This window comes from Labeo rohita, unplaced genomic scaffold, assembly GCF_022985175.1.
Source record: "Labeo rohita strain BAU-BD-2019 unplaced genomic scaffold, IGBB_LRoh.1.0 scaffold_559, whole genome shotgun sequence".
NCBI classification, from domain to species: Eukaryota; Metazoa; Chordata; class Actinopteri; order Cypriniformes; family Cyprinidae; genus Labeo; species Labeo rohita.
Genome location: NW_026129482.1, coordinates 19,999 through 37,840, shown reverse-complemented (window position 1 = coordinate 37,840; position 17,842 = coordinate 19,999). Strand labels below are relative to the sequence as shown.

Here is a 17,842-nt window from a genome sequence, read left to right as displayed (position 1 = left end):
TGGGTACGGAAAGTATTCAGACCCCCTTAAATTTTACACTCTTTGTTATATTGCAGCCATTTGCTAAAATCATTTAAGTTCATTTTTTTTCCTCATTAATGTACACACAGCACCCCATATTGACAGAAAAACACAGAATTGTTGACATTTTTGCAGATTTATTAAAAAAGAAAAACTGAAATATCACATGGTCCTAAGTATTCAGACCCTTTGCTGCGACACTCATATATTTAACTCAGGTGCTGTCCATTTCTTCTGATCATCCTTGAGATGGTTCTACACCTTCATTTGAGTCCAGCTGTGTTTGATTATACTGATTGGACTTGATTAGGAAAGCCACACACCTGTCTATATAAGACCTTACAGTGCATGTCAGAGCAAATGAGAATCATGAGGTCAAAGGAACTGCACTGTAAACCCTAATAAGTTGAGAGTACTCAAATGATTTGAGGAAAGTGATTCCCTCAGTTCGTTTGAGTAATGGAAAATTGACAACTCGATTTATTGAGTTAACCAAATGTGGTCTCTTCATTGAATTAACTTAAATGTTTAAGTACAAATAACTTAAAAGGGCTAATAGACAAAACTTCCCAAATTTTCAGCTTATATATTCTTTACTTGTATTAAATAATTTATAAATCATTAAAACAAGTTGTTTTTTTCCCAAATCAACCACTTTATTAGGATTATACTGCATTTACATTTCATTGCTTATAACAGTAAGCCCACATTTTTAAAAGACATGAACAACAAAATCATGAGCTCATTTTAACAGCAAACTCCTATTTTCATCTGTAAGATCACATTCAGTAATTTTTAAGACATGAACAAAATCATAAGCTCACATTTTTAGAAAACCTGAACTCATTTTTAACAGAAAAGGTATTTTTAAATGCAAGCTCACATTTTTAAAAGATGCACAAACAACGAAATAGCAAATTTTTAACAGTAAACTCACATTTTTAAAAGACATGAACATAAGCTATTGTTTTAACGGTAAACTGTTTTTAGATGTAAACCTATTATTTATTATAACATTTTAAAAGACACATTAACAACCAAATGGTAAGCTTATTTTTATCTAGACATTTTGTCACATTTTTAGAAGAGACAAAACTGTAAACTCATATTTTTGGTTTGAGATTTTCCAGTTCCTTGTGTGTTATAAATACCATGGTATTAATCTGGACCTACCACAGTGTTTTGTATGGTAGGTTTGTTGTCATTCCACAGAATCATGCAACAAATTTGAGTGTCCTGTCATTAAATGTGAACAAACTACATTCTCTGCAAGTAAAAGGTTAGAGAAAAAGGAAAAAAGACAAGTTTCCACTTTGCTGGTAAAAGTCTTACTGACTGTTAACATTAAAATGTTTTTAATTTCCAATGTAAAGGTCTTTTTTTTTTTTAAATCTCAGCTGACAAGAAAAGCACAAAACAGAAAGAGACCCCCCCCATGCTGTATCTTAAGTGGGTTTTTTTCTTTTCTTTTTTTATGAAAATGCATGTGCTGATCTTGTTTATCCATTTTAATGGAACAGCTGGTTAGCCAAGGATTGTATCTTGTAGGCTGCAGGTCTTTCTGCCCCATGGAAAGGAGAATGCGTTGAATAAATTCAAATGTGTACTTCAGTGACTTTGGGTAATTTAAGTGTAACGCATAAATTAGTCCAAACAGAAGGCACATTGATTCAGGAAGGTCACGTAGATTGTCCATCACCACTTTTCCCTCAATTACTATCCCAAATGAGGAGAGAGGCAAATGCAGAGAGTTGAGAGGCTGAAGAGTAGTCCCATCTTCAACTATTACAATCCCCACTGGAACGTCAAGATTCGAGCTGCGATCATCGGACATCTAGTGAAGATAAATAAACATTATCAAATTAAAGTTAATTCACATGGTTGCAAGCTCATGTACATTTCAAACAGTGCAACTTAAAGTTAGGGACAGATCACCCAAAAATGAAAATTCTGTCATTACTCACCCTCATGTCGTTCCACACCCCTAACACCTTTGTTCATATTTCAAACTAGGGCTGCACGATTAATCGCTCGATGTTGTGAGGCGCGCTTAGTCAATGAAGCCGGTACTTTGATTAGTAGTAAAGCGCCATCACGTGCGTTCAGCTGGAGCGGCAAATAATACACAGAGCCGTAAAGCACTGACAACCCACGCCAAATCGTGCTCAAAATCGCATTCGATTATGAGCCCGATTTGGCGTAGCTTGTCAGTGATGTTTAGAGCAAAAAAATTAAAATTTACCACTTTATTTACAAAATAATATTATTCAAGGCCTGTTCACAGTTCAGATCTTGCAGGAACACAAAACACATGCACTGTGATACTCTTGTGTACACGCATTGCAGATTTGTATTTTTAATAGTTTGTTTTGTGGAAACAAAGCATGCGTGTTGCTTTATAAAATTTAGGTTACACCACTGGAGCCACATGTAAATATGTACTTTAAATGTCTTTCTTACCTTTTGTCCCTCTTGAATATTGTTAAAATATCTTCATGTGTGTTCCAAAGAGGAACATAAGTCTTACGGATGTGAATGACATGAGGGTGAGTAATCAATGACAAAATTCTCATTTTTGGGTGAAATAACCCATCCGATTAAAATGTATATAGTGAGTGACAGAGTGTGTGTGTGTGTTATATATATATATCTTTTTGAAATTTTTTTTCTACATGGAATACTTACCAAACATGTCTTGAAGAAAGCAGGGGAGTCATCTCCAAACACAAGAGGTAGTCCTTGGAGCACAAGAGTTCGGACCTCAGTTGGCTCTGACAACTTGTGTGGAGAAAAAATTTTAAATTATATTAAATCCAACCACTTGCTATTAATACATTGTTTCTTTTATTAAATTCATAATAGTATTTAAATCAAACTCAATTGTTGGAGAGATGGAGCCCTGCAGAGTTTAGATGCAACCCTAATTAAACACACCTGATCCAACTAACCAAGTCCTTCAGGCATAATTGAAAACTGCCTAGTACTTGTTGGAACAGGGTTGGAACAAAACTTTGCAGGGCTCCGGCCCTCCAGGCACTGAGTTTGACACCCCTGATTTATATAGTTAAGTGCATTTACTCAGAGATCAACTATGAAGTGATGGTTTAATATCAATTTACTTTTAAATTACATCTATAATAAATGATTGGGACTTCTAACTAACCTTTGTTTGCTTCAGAAGGTCCATCAAGAGCTGACCAGCAACTCCCTTTTTGGCTCTGAAAATGTCCAAGAGGCATGTACTATGTCGATCAAGGGACTCATAAAATTCCTTTTTCAGGTTCTTACCACAGGGTATATACAGAACTTCTTGAGTTGAATTTAATACCTTTTACTACCTTTTTTAATACCTTCAAAATTTTTTTTAATACCAGCGCGTCTTAGAGCTGTAACTGTAGTGGCGTAAATGAAATATCTTTCCAAATGGAATAACATACTGCATCACAATGTAACAAGGTCATTATAACTTAACATCAACACTGGACTCAAAAACTGCCCACAGATATAAGAATAGAAATAAAGACAGAAGAGGAAGGAGACATCTTCTTCATAGATCATTAGTCAGTAAGTCTGATGTGTGAGCAATCTAAAAAAGAGGTGGCGGTGCAGTAAGCACAGGTGTTATTAAAATAAATCAAGCTGATACATTTAAGTAAAGCAGAGGGATTAATCAAGATGTCACAATGGGCCTTTGTCCATAGTTTTAATCAATGTCAAAATGTAACAATTGCATTAGAGCTGAAGATCTTTGGCTTAATTTATATAATTGTACACGGGCTCGGGCTTGCGCGGTAAATGAGCGGTCATGTGATGCGTTTCGATTAGCGCGAGAAAGATGCGAAAATTGATGTTGAGGAGGTAAAACGGAGGCATGCCTCTGGTGATTACGTTTTGGCAAAATTTGCCAGATCAGTACTGTGCATCCCGGCCTGTCACAGCAGCAGTGAAAGGCCCACTGAGCAAACGAAACGACGTCATTTCAACGTCTTTGTCGGAATATAGACATGATCTGCACGTCGGGTGGACGTCTCATGTTTGTTGGGGGGTGTTCAGCGCTGCTGGACGAACCATCAGTGAGCGCAGGACCACACTGAAACTACAGTGGATTCAATCATTTTCCTCCACAAAAATATGTACCCTAATCTTGGTGAGTAAGGGTTTTTCAATTATAACAAAATATTAATTGAGTCTTAAATGCATAATGTAGACAGAGTATATAGGCTAATGTTGGCATTATTACAAATTATTACTGAAATTATTACATTTCAGCTGCTATTCACTCTCGCGTTGAGGCGGGATTGTGGAGAAAAGTAGCGAAGCAAATCCCGCGGAGCCTTTATCTTAATTTAGTTACTGCCAAAACCCCATCTTAATTTAGAACTTATCTTAATTTAATATAAGAAAGTCTTTTTTATTGGCGCGTTGGCTAAGTGTATGCCTATTTAGGCCCCGATCACACCGAACGCGTTTTTTAGTTCTAAAAACGCGAGGCGCACCGCACTGCCTTTTTCTGGTGACTTTTAAAAAAAGAGCAGTGCGTTGCGGTTTTATATGTTGCTAGGCAACCATCAAATAAGCCGTCCTGTCAATCTAATCAAAGGATTATAGCGCAAGCGCTATAAAATCTTTGGTTTTTAGCTGTTAAGTAAACTGTCATATCAGCAAAAAAGTTAAAACATACAGCTCCGGGTAACCCGCGATAGACACCAAAAGTTTCTCCTCCATCACTGCAGTCTCCGACTTTTTAAGCGTCGGTAAAACTTTCGTCACCAAAAGAGAAGGTCCGCCTCTCCATTCATTCGATTAGACAATGGAAAAAACCGCGATGACGTCGGGCGCTTTTCCGCGCAGAGTTGCTTTTTTTTCAATTTCAGGCGCTCAGAGCGCTCCGACAAAAACGCGAGGCGCAGCAGGCGGTTAAAACGCGAGGCGCCGGCGACGCATAAACAGCGCGCATAACGCTCACTGACCATAGAAAACAATTCAAAAAAGGCGCTTCTCGCTGCAAAAACGCGTTCGGTGTGATCGCGGCCTAGAGTGCTAAGATGTTACGATGTTCCAGAGGACTTATTTTATTTCTTTGTTCCAAGTTCCAAGTGGCTTATAGCCTACGTTAGTCATTAATAAATTATATTAAAACATGTATAATTGACTCATTCTTGACAAAAGGCAAAAGAGCAGTGTGCTTGCGCACATTTGAATAATGTTGGGCTGTAAACGGGTTCGGGCTTTTAAAAAGCTGTCAATCAAAATATACTTGTCGGGCCTAACTTTTAAGGCCGATTACAGCTCTAGTTGCTAGGTCTAAACCATAGGTCTAAACACCACAGCACCTCAGCTCGCAATGTCTGTCACGCACCTGTTGACGATGCTGCTAGGACTACTGCTGGCAGTGGTTTGCATCGGGAGAGCAGTCGATGTTGAAGTCGTTGATGCAGCCGTAGCGCAGAACATTGATATGGGAAGATGCTCGCTACGTCCGCGCATCCTAGCTTGGTGGCTATTTGATTCCATATGCGATTTGACGCCATTCTCCCCCACCCAGGTTACATTAATTTAATTACGGAACGGAAGCGAGCTCGCTTACATGTTTGGCAGCGAACTAGCCGGGCACCCAGTTTGTTTCAGCGGCGCCGGCGCGCGCGCGAACGAACACTACCTCACATGATATCGCTCAGGTCCTACTCTCAACATATACATTAATCCACGCAAATTTTAGAAGAAAGGCCTGCACTTAACACAAATTTAAATTTATCTAAAAAAATGGGCTCGAAAATTTAATACCTCGTCAAACGACGTTTATTACTTTTTAATACTTTTTAATGCCCTTAATTTTGGCTAATTTCATTTACTACCTTTTACTACCTTTTACAACCCCGCGGACACCCTGTACCAGCAATCCTGTTAAACTCCATGTAGATCTGAAAAAGAAAAATGTAAGAAGGGGCAGGTAATAGCATGCAGAAAAGATTTTTCAAAATAACATCAGATTTGTCCCAGTCGAAGTTGCACAAAATTTGTTGACCTAAAAGGAAAATTTTCATCAATTATTCACATTTAAAGGATTAGTTCACTTTCATAACAGTTTACAGATAATGCACTCACCCCCTTGTCATCCAAGATGTTCATGTCTTTCTTTCTTTGTGAAGAAATAGTTTTTTTGAGGAAAACATTTCAGGATTTCTCTCTATATAATGGCTATGTGTGGTGCCCAGAAGTTTGAACTTCCAAAATACAGTTTAAATGCAGCTTCAAAAGGCTCTAAATGATCCCAGCCGAGGAAGAAGCATCTTATCTGGTAAAACAATCAGTTATTTTCAAAACAAATTGACAATTTATATACTTTTTAACCTCAAATGCTCATCTTGTCTCGTCTCTGCGATGCGCATGCATAGTTTGTGATCCGGATCAATACAGTTAGGGTACGTTGAAAAACGCCCATCTCATTTTCTTTTCTAACTTCAAAAATCGCCCTACAATGCTGCAGAAGTACCGACACAGTGTTTACAAAGTAAACACACAAAGAAGCTCAAATGCCCTTTACCAAAAATGGTAAAACAGCATTGTAGGACGATTTTGACATTGAAGACATAAACGAAATGGGAGTTTTTCGACATACCCTAACCGTATTGACCCGGATCACAGACTACGCATGCGCATCGCAGAGACGAGACAAGATGAGCATTTGAGGTTAAAAAGTATATAAATTGTCAATTTGTTTTAAAAATAACTGATTGTTTCACCAGATAAGATGCTTCTTCCTCGGCTGGGATCGTTTAGAGCCTTTTGAAGCTGCATTTAAACTGCATTTTGGAAGTTCAAACTTCGGGGGCGCCATACTTATCCATTATATTGAGAGAAATCCTGAAATGTTTTCCTCAAAAAAAAAAAAAAAATTTCTTTACGACTGAGGAAATAAAGACATGAACATCTTGGATGACAAGGGGGTGAGTACATTTTCTGTAAATTATGAAAGTGAACTAATCCTTTAAAGTGATAGTTCAGTAAAAACAGAAATTTTGCTGTTGATTCAGTTATCAGTTAATCGAAGATGTGACTTTTTTTCTTTTTAACCGAAACTATGGTTTATTAAAGTTGATTCATAATGCAAGTCAATGGCAACCATTCCTTTTAGAGTCCAAGAAAAAAAAATGTAATAAATGATAACATTCATAGTTCCTGATACACTGGTGTCTTATGAAATGAAACGATCGGCCTATGCAAGAAAGTGAATATAAAACTTCAGGAATCTGTGAAAAGTCATTTTTTCATTTTTAGATGTGCATGTGAATGCAATCTTACCTTTTACACAGGTTGCAGCATCCAGGATAGTTGTAGGTACCATGTTGATGAACAAATCAAATGCAACCTGCCCCTTGGTTGTAAACAAACCAGATCCACGTCATTATATGCGTCAGGATGTATGCGCTTCAGACTGTCATGATGAGAGGGAGGATGCATTTGATATATTTTTCATCAAAATGGTACTTGTGATTATCCTGGAAGCGGCAACCTGTATATAAAAAAACAAAAAAAAAAACAAAAGCAAGATTACATTCACATGCGCGACCTCACATAAGGAACATTGACTTTTCACAGATTACTGAAGTTTTATGCATTATTATGATTGCATTCCAGACTGTTGTGAATGCGTTCAGAGCAGTTTGCAGAGGCTGTGGATTCAGTTTCTTGCATAGACTGATCGTTTAATTTCATAAGATACCAGTGTATCATCAGGAGCCACAAATATTAATTGTTAAAAGCGCTCAATTTTTGGTCAAAGCAATGGTTACCGTTGACTTGCATTATATGAATCCCCCCCAAAAAAGTTGCATGTAAAAAAAAAAAAAAAAATTCAAGATTCTACCATTTAAAAAAAAAACAAAAAAAAAAAAAAAAAAAAAAAAACAAAACCACGCACAACCTACCTACATCTTGGATGGCCTGAGGATGAGTTAATTAGCAACAAATATTCATTCTGTTAGCATTTTTATTGTATAGTGCAGACCTTAAAGGATTAATTCACTTTCAGAACAAAAATGTAAAAGTTACTCACCCCATTGTCATTCAAGATGTTCATGTCTTTCTTACTTCAGTCATAAAGAAATTGTTTTTTAAGGAAAACATTTTAGGAATTTTCACCATATAGTGGACTTCAATGGTGCCCCCTTTTTTAATGTTCAAAATGCAGTTTACATGCAGCTTCAAAGGGCTCGAAATGATCCCAGCCGAGAAAGAAGGGTCTTATCTAGCAAAACTAGCATTGTTTCCTTAAATTTACAATTTATATTCTTATTAACCTCAAATGCTCGTCTTGTCTCTGCGATGCATATGTCATGTAGTCTCTGTAATCCCGGTTAATACAGTTAGGGTATGTCGAAAAACTCCCATCTCATTTTCTTCTTCAACTTCAAAATTGTCCTACATCGCTGTTTTGCCTTTTTTGTTTGTTCACTTTGTAAACACTGGGTTGGTACTTCTGCAGCAATGTAGGACAATTTTGGAGTTGAAGAAAAAAATGAGATGGGAGTTTTTCGACATACCCTAACTGTATTGACCCGGATTACAGAGACTTCATGACATATGCATTGCAGAGACAAGACGAGCATTTGAGGTTAAAAAATATATAAATTGATAATTTGTTTAGAAAATAACTGATAGTTTCGCTAGATAAGACCCTTCTTCCTCAGCTGGGATCATTTCGAGCCCTTTGAAGCTGCATTTAAACTACATTTTGGACGTTAAAAAAAGGGGGCACCATTGAAGTCCACTATATGGACAAAATTCCTAAAATGTTTACCTCAAAAAACAATTTCTTTACGACTGAAGAAAGAAAGACATGAACATCTTGGATGACAACGGGTTGAGTTTATTATCTGTAAATTTTTATTCTGAAAGTGAACTAATACGAGCTTAGTTGTGTTTCTAAAATTTATTATTTCAGGTCTGCTGAAAAAGGAAAGACTTGCATATCACAGATAGCTTTAAAATGCTCAGTTTTCTTTTTTTCCTCTTTTCATTTCATTTTGTACTCACCTTAAGTAAAAATTAATTTAAGGGTTGGATTGTCATAACTATTCCTAAGCATTTTCATAAAAAGAGCAAAGCAAATTATTATATGTCATTAATAAAACAATGAAAAAGCAAATTACCTGTGTCTCACGGAACAGAGCTGGCCAGCGGTCAAGTACATCAGTGATTGCAGGCGCTGACACAACCATCTCTTTGCGCCTTAATGCAAACGTCAAGTCCATTTTTTGTGACAATACAGAAGCACTGGGTGTTCTCTTCTACATTTCTTCTTCCAGTTCTTTGCGAGCATTCTTAAGGCTGGCATCATCATGTCCTTCAGGATAGCTGGGTAGGAAATTTAGTTCGCATTTCTTGGGTTTTTTTATGTTTTTCCGTGATGGCTCTCCTTCTGGGTTGTTAGCACCACGTTTTCCTGCATTTACTGATACATCAGGAACACCCAACTTTCGCATCTTCGTTCTAAAATTCCCCATTTTAAATTTAAGGCTATTTTTCCAGCCCCCCCAGCCAGATCGTGAACCACTTTCCAACAGACATGGATGCTGTTTTACCAGGGCAGATGCTACTTGTTCATAATCCTTATCATCTGGATAGGCCTTAAAGGCAAAAATGCTTTCGGCCAATTTTTCAAGGATCTGATGTTTAAGGTCTCGAGACGGTTTGAGGAAAGTGCCATCTTTGAGGTATTTCAAGTTGCCCTGCCGCAGACGATATTCAACATCTACTGAAAAGCTAGGAATATCAAAGACATTTGGCCAGGGCTTCTGTCTTTCCTGAGGTGAAAGAATTTCTGTGTCTGCTGTGCTTGCAGAGTCATTAAACGTTTCCACCACATCAACTGGTGTAAGTTCGAGTACAGGAATTATTTTCACTGTTGCTCGGTCTTGAAGTGCTGAAATGTCCGTTAAATTGCAAAGTGCATTGTCAAAGTCTTTATCTTCATACTGAAGAGAAAAATTGAAAATCAACCTTTAAACTTTCTTTTAGTGATACAACCAAGTCATCAATAGAATCTGGTTTCTTTGCAAGGATGATCTTCCTTATATCTCCTTCACATAGGATAACCCTCAAGAGCATCTTCTCGTGAGAACCCATCTGGACAGCAAATGTGAACATGCCAATTAATAACATCAAAAATCAATAAAATTTCATTGCAACAAATTTAAATGTGTTGGCATGACTATAAATACCAAGTTTGGTCACTGTCTTCATAAAACTGCAATCCACTGGAACTGGATGTGATTGGACTACTGTGGAAGAGGTTTAAAAAAAAAATATATATATTACTTGGACTCAGCAAACATTAAAGCAATGCACTCAGCAAAAAATAAAACGTTTAGGTGTCACCATCATCCTGCCCTTAACAATGTAACCTGAAAGAGGAAAAACCTCATTAAGCTCTGACACCTTAACCACACAGAGAGTTGAGAAATGGTTGCTACAAAGTTCATATGACCGAAGATGCTCAGTGTACCATGCTGACATTTGTTTACAGACAAATAAAATCTCTGAGTTGACTGCTACAATCTGTGATATTTGCTTGAATTCTGGAAGACCAGAGCACGAACCAGCAGAGATCACCATTTCTGCACTGTATTTGATTCCCTCTACCATCACAGATGATGCAACAAGCACAGTATTCAGCTGAGGTGCCATTTGATGAAACTGCGGTTTAACAGGGTCAGGAAACGATGCAACCATTGCAGTTTTAACTTTCTCCATTTCAACCGAAGGCCTGAAAAATGAACTCGAATCAAGATAGTATGCCATCATTCTCTGATGTTTGACAGCCAATGTTAGTGCCACATTTTTGAAATTTTGAGATTCACGAATTACCTTTTTGAAAAATTTGTGCTTTCCTTCAAAGCGCATTGTCCAAACATCAGAGAGTGGGCCAAAGGCTTTAATCAGCTGGGGGTAATGTTCTATGAAATGATGTTTGGGTTTAAGTCTGAAATCAGGAAAGGTCGACTGCAACAATTCTCTGTGTTCTGTTATTTTGCAACCCAAGTCATGAATGGACTCATCTGTATGTTTCGGAGCAACTGCCAATTCAACTATGTCCTTAAGCAGCATCAAAATTTCCCATGAGCCCTCTCCCTCTGGGACATTATCACCAATGATAAGTGGTAGCAACCTAAGTAAAGTCCAATTTTCGTGGCCATTGCCGCCAATTGATCCTTTACTTGCGAAACCCTTTGGAATAGGCTGTGGTTGGTTCGTTTTGTCAGAAAAGGTGTAAGCAAAAGTCTTAATGGCACGGTTAACTGAATCAAGTGAGAAGTATTTCTTCTCGATCATGTCTGACAGGCAGAGACATAGTTCAACAGGCACAACACCTTCGAAAAGGTCATGCAAAATGTCCGGTGGGTAGCCACTCACTGCATGAAAATGCTGCAAAGCATCAGTTAGTGGGCAACTTCTTTTCACCCCATATAACTTACTTAAAGAGGGATCTTGTTTTACCTCCTCAATGTGCCTGTTGTGCATATTCTCAGTCCGTTGTTCAAAGTTTCTGGTGCCAACTTCAGTGTGCTGAGTCTCGTTTCTTGTGGCCATGCAAAAGCGGCAGAACCTCTCCACAGTAAAACTCTCGAAAAAACCTGCAAGAGAATGAGCAGCAACATTGTCAGCTGAAACATATAAGACAGTGCCTTTCACAGTAGCACCTAACTGATCAATGTACAACCCAGTTTGCTCTAGATGGACAAGGTCTTGCAGAAGTGGCTGCATAATTTTTTGGTAGCCATACTTCTTCACTGTGCTAGCACTGCAGAGAAGAGCAAGTTGAATGGAGTGAAGAGTTGACCTGTACTTCACAGCTATGTTTGCTAACACCCAGTACACTGCACACATTTTGTGTTTGCCTCTGGATGTACCCAATGGATTAGCCACCTCAAAATCATCAATATAAAGTCCAAGAGCAATTTTAAATTTGTCGCCATTGAGAGGACTATTTTCTTTAAAATAGTCACCATCACGATAAGAACTGTAGCTATTTGCTACACATTCTTGCACTGAAAGTGCTTTATCCAAAATGTCTTGCTTGTTGAGCATTGTTTGTAACACAGGCTGGATTGGTACATAAACATACGGTTTCTCTCCATCAGGAAGCATGTACTCCACAGGCATAACCACTGGAAATTCATTTAACACAAATGAGTTCCTTTTTTTGATTGTGGACAAACATCCACCTGGGTCGCAGCACCTTGAAAATGCATTGCTCTTAGAAACAGCATCTGCTACTTCTGTAACAAGGGAATCATCAACATCTGGATAGTGTTTCCTCAGGACACCTGAAATGGACTTATACACCATTGGGAAAGACAGCTTATGAATTTCAGTTAATTCTTGTATGATATCTTGAACAGAACTTGCTGGAATATGAAGAACGCTTTGCATCTTTAAAAAAATACCAGCTAAATTGTGCTCTAATTGACTCTCAAAATCAGAGGATACCTTATCTAACTGATCTTCATTTTCCTCAATTTCAATTTCATCCAAAGAAACGGGTTCGAGTTCATCATTGTCATTCTCCTCACTATTACCAGAAATAATTTCTGGCTTCATCATCCTCCTGTCATGTTCACTATGCGTCTTACTTTTATGCGAATTGAATGTTGCATAAACACGAGTCTGAAACGTGCAACCTCTGTAAGGACACTGGATGTTCTCATTTGCTTTTAAATGTCTACTACGCAAGTGTCTTAGAAAATCTGCTTCTGTGCAGGGTTCAGAAAACTCGCAGTGCTGACACTTAAATTCAAGTGGTGTTACTTTACTCGCATGTTCACGGTCTTCTTTAGCATGAATTTTAGAAAGATGCACTTGCAAATTACTGATGGACTGAAACGTGCAAAGACAGTCCTGGTGTGGGCATGGAAAAGGGACAATCTTTGTATGGCCTCCATGCTTCAGACGATAGTGTTTAAGAATTTCTCCTCTTTTCTCAGAACTAAAAATGCAGTATTTACAATTCCACATTTTCTTCTGTCAGGTCACCTATAACATAAAATTGACAAACGTAAGTACACTACATATTTACATGACAAAACAGAACAGTAAAGAAGAATTTTTAACTGAAACTGTGATCTTTGGTGATTCATATAATTCAAGTCAATGGTAACAGTCCCTTTGAGAGTCAAAAAAAAACCCAAAATAACATACAAGCAAAACAAAATTAATATTTGTGGCTCCTGATGATACATTGGTGTCTTATGAAATGAAACGATCAGTCTATGCAAGAAACTGAATCCACAGCCTCCGCAAACTATCCTGAATGCATTCACATCAGTCTTGAACGCATAATGTCAAAATAAATGTATAAAACTTTAGGAAACTGTGAAAAGTCATGACTATCCTGGATGCTGCAACCTGTGTAAAAAGTAAGATTATGTTCATATGCACCCATCAAATAGGAAACATTGACTTTTCAGATTGCCAACATTTCATATACAATAATGATCCAGACTGTTGTGAAACACCTGTGGATTGAAGGTATCAATCTTTTAAATACCGTTCAGTTTCTTGCATCGATTCATTTCATAAGACACCACTGTATCATCATGAGCCATAAATATAAAGAGTTTTGTTTGTATATATTTTGACTCTCAAAGGAATGGTTACCATTGACCTGCATTACATGAATCACCAAAGACCATATATATATTATATATATATATATATATATATATATATATATATATATAGCAGGGGAAATCCGTTGAAGTTTACTACACTTTAGAACATTCATTCACATATTTGCGCTAAGGAACCGCATACAGCGTCTTCACACACAGATGAAACTAGAGAAATGTGAAGTGTGACAAATGCATCTGTAAATAGATACGATTTAAAGTCACGTCTCCCACGCTTTAATGACATTCAAATGGAACATATATGCTTGCTTCGTTCGAAACGAGCTGATATGTTCCATTTGAAGCGGTGTGTGACGCTGTATGCCGTGGCGTAGCGCAAATATGTGAATAACGTTAAACGTTCCGAAGTGTAGTAAACTTCAACGGATTTCCCCTGCTGTGAACACTATGCAGGGACCATGTCAATCAGAACAGTTAATGCACGGAGCTCACTTCTAACGAGCTGCTTCTCTGACTCAGGTGTGTTAACTAAGAGAGACATGCAAAATATGCGGGTGGGGGATTAAAATTAACGAATTAATTCAACCTCGCATTGCTCTCCTCTTAAAACCTTTAGGCGGGAACAGGTCTGCGGTTTTTAGTAAACACGATTGGCCAAAGATATTCCTAAAACTACAACGTCTTCAAGTGGCAACACAATTTTACACCAAAAGAATAAAGTATATAATCTCACAAATAATACACAGGGACATATCAGTGAGCATGGGAGTAAATTATACTCGAAGTTAGAGCCACGGTAGCAGCATGTTTATTGTAAATTCTCAAAAACAGTGTATAAAACATTGGTTTGGTTTCTCACAGAAACTTCATATTAACCTAAACGCATTTAACGTTATACCTTGTCCATCCGTATGAAATAAAACCTTTTACAGACAATAAACCAAAACGTGCAGACGTGTTAAACATTAACTTACCAGTGTAATCCATGGGCCTTCATAACTACTCCATCCCTGTCACCGCCTGCTTCACCACCGCCTGCCTGCAAGTGCCGCTGGGGGAGGAAAACAGTTAGGCGGGAAATTCAAATGTTCTTACAGAAAATTAGAAACTCAGGTGTGTTTATAACTACAAAATAAAACCTTTTACAGACAATAAACCAAAATGTACAGGCGTGTTAAACATTAACTTACCAGCGTAATCCATGGGCCTTTATCACGACTCCATGCGTGTCCCCGCCTGCTTCATAATCGCCTGCCAGCAAGTGCAGCTGGGGGAAGAAACCAAAAAAATTAAACGGGAAATTAAAATGTTTTTACAGAAAGTTAGTAACTCAGGCGTGTTTATAACTACAAAATACTCCAAAAATAAAACGGCAACCAAGCGAATTTTACCATTAACCTACCTGTGTAACGTCACTCTAATGAATGTTTTAGGACGACTCTCTTCCCACCTGCTTTACCGCCAGCGTACTTGTGCTGCTACTAGGGTGAAAACGAAAAACGTAACATTAGAATAAGGTATAAATCAATTAAGAAAAATGTATATGAGCGTTTAAATCTCTACTTACTAATTTAACTTTTGTCTTTCTTCTGTCAGATGGTTTCTGCTAGTGCCTCTGTCCTGCTGCTGCTTCAGCAAAATTCAGCACAAGACAAAAAAAAAAAATCCCGCCTTGTGTCATAGTAATTTATATCGACCAATCAGCGCGGTTGTCAAAGCAGAATTTCAAGCGCGACCAATCATTTTAAACAGAGACATGGTGAAACGTTTAAATGAATTAAAATGTTGAGTTCAGATAACTTAAAATATTAATTAAAACGTTTTTGCTGCCAAATGAGTAAGTTAAACACACCTGTTTAAGTTTTGATGCCAAAACTTAGTACTTTAAGTAATGTCAAGTTACATTAACTTAATTTCTTTATTAATAACAACAGTGGGGTTTACAGTGTGCCTGAAGAGCTCAGAGACAGAATTGTGGCAAGGCACAGATCTGGCCAAGGTTGCAAAAAAATTTCTGCTGCACTTAAGGTTCCTAAGAGTACAGTGGCCTCCATAATCCTTAAATGGAAGACGTTTGTGACGACCAGAACCCTTCCTAGAGCTGGCCGTCCGGCCAAACTGAGCTATCGGGGGAGAAGAGCCTTGGTGAGAGAGGTAAAGAAGAACCCAAAGATCACTGTGGCTGAGCTCCAGAGATGCAGTCGGGAGATGGGAGAAAGTTGTAGAAAGTCAACCATCACTGCAGCCCTCCACCAGTCGGGGTTTTATGGCAGAGTGGCCCGACGGAAGCCTCTCCTCAGTGCAAGACACATGAAAGCCTGCATGGAGTTTGCTAAAAAACACCTGAAGTACTCCAAGATGGTGAGAAATAAGATTCTCTGGTCTGATGAGACCACGATAGAACTTTTTGGCCTTAATTCTAAGCGGTATGTGTGGAGAAAACCAGGCACTGCTCATCACCTGTCCAATACAGTCCCAACAGTGAAGCATGGTGGTGGCAGCATCATGCTGTGGGGGTGTTTTTCAGCTGCAGGGACAGGACGACTGGTTGCAATCGAGGGAAAGATGAATGCGGCCAAGTACAGGGATATCCTGGACGAAAACCTTCTCCAGAGTGCCCAGGACCTTAGACTGGGCCGAAGGTTTACCTTCCAACAAGACAGTGACCCTAAGCACACAGCTAAAATAAGGAAGGAGTGGCTTCACAACAACTCCGTGACTGTTTTTGAATGGCCCAGCCAGAGCCCTGACTTAAACCCAATTGAGCATCTCTGGAGAGACCTAAAAATGGCTGTCCACCAGTGTTTACCATCCAACCTGACAGAACTGGAGAGGATCTGCAAGGAGGAATGGCAGAGGATCCCCAAATCCAGGTGTGAAAAACGTGTTGCATCTTTCCCAAAAAGACTCATGGCTGTATTAGATCAAAAGGGTGCTTCTACTAAATACTGAGCAAAGGGTCTGAATACTTAGGACCATGTGATATTTCAGCTTTTCTTTTTTAATAAATCTGCAAAAATGTCAACAATTCTGTGTTTTTCTGTCAATATGGGGTGTTGTGTGTACATTAATGAGGAAAAAAATGAACGTAAATGATTTTAGCAAATGGCTGCAATATAACAAAGAGTGAAAAATTTAAGGGGGTCTGAATACTTTCCGTACCCACTGTACATATATGTTTATTTGCAAAAACAGATAACTCTTTTACATTTTCAAAAATCAAGTTCTTTTACTGTGTTATCATCAGAGATGTATAGTAACGAAGTAGAACTACTTCACTACTCTACTTAAGTACTAAAAGGCCGTATCTGTACTCTACTGGAGTATTGTTTTTTTCTCCTACTTCCACTTTTACTTCAGTACATATTTTCGATGAGTTTAATACTTTTACTCCAATAGATTTTTTATGTGCTGCATCGTTACTCGTTACAATTATAAAAATGTTGCGAATCATTCCAAACCCACATTATCACTGCCAGAGCAGTTGATGGCTCTGTCACAGGTTTGAATAAGCTGGCTCGTCACTGAGCGAATCAGACGATCAAAGAAGACAGCGCTGCCTGCCTGCATTGAGAGCACTTTAGTTAGGTACGCGCGGTTCATAACATGCTGCGATGTTCAGTTAACGTTAACTAGCTGGCTATCATAAAGGCTGTCACGCTGAATGGTATTTTTGACCCATCATATATATATATATATATATATATATAAATCGTAAACCATGTTTCTTTTCGTTCTGCTTAATCACGTGCCCATTATTATAGTGTAGTGTTTTATATGATGTCTTTTGACTGCTTTCTTTAATAACTACATAACACAATACTTGTACTTTTACTTTCGGTATTTGAGTAGTAAATTTTAAAATAAACTACTTGCAATACTTAAGTACAAAAAATGTTGAATACTTTAGTACTTCCACTTAAGTATGGTGCTTAAAGAGCACTTCAACTTCTACTCAAGTCACTTTTTTGATAGAGCACTTGTACTTTTACTCAAGTCTGGGTCTCTAGTACTTTATACATCTCTGGTTATCATGTTTTTATTGGTTGTATTTTTTTTCCTATTGAAAATAACTGCAGTTTGACTGAGTTTAAGTGCAATGCACAATGAAAGAAACATGATTATTGCAAATTGTTAAAGCTGGAGTTATCCGTTTTCGCAAATTAACTTTTCATCTATACACTCCACCC

General features: G+C 38.0%; 1 protein-coding gene across 8 annotated transcripts; it reads right to left on the bottom strand.

Moving 5' to 3' along the window:
* Positions 1-436: 436 nt before the first annotated feature.
* LOC127161141 (uncharacterized) lies at positions 437-17,802 on the bottom strand. Of its 8 annotated transcripts, none has more exons than XR_007826951.1 (11): positions 15,220-17,802; positions 15,055-15,133; positions 14,843-14,919; positions 14,627-14,703; positions 11,521-13,056; positions 10,245-10,304; positions 9,174-10,149; positions 5,381-5,942; positions 3,185-3,239; positions 2,707-2,799; positions 437-1,855 (listed from the first exon to the last, which is right to left on the bottom strand). XR_007826951.1 is itself a non-coding variant. In XM_051103789.1 (8 exons), the coding sequence occupies exons 4-8, from the start codon at positions 9,273-9,275 to the stop codon at positions 1,415-1,417; spliced, it is 747 nt and encodes a 248-aa protein (XP_050959746.1). In that variant the 5' UTR covers positions 9,276-10,149; positions 10,245-10,304; positions 11,521-11,657; positions 13,029-13,044; the 3' UTR covers positions 437-1,414. The 8 variants fall into 8 exon arrangements, 1 of the variants encoding a protein (XP_050959746.1); XR_007826955.1 differs by having other exon boundaries at positions 5,877-5,942; XR_007826954.1 differs by having other exon boundaries at positions 5,887-5,942.
* Positions 17,803-17,842: the final 40 nt, after the last annotated feature.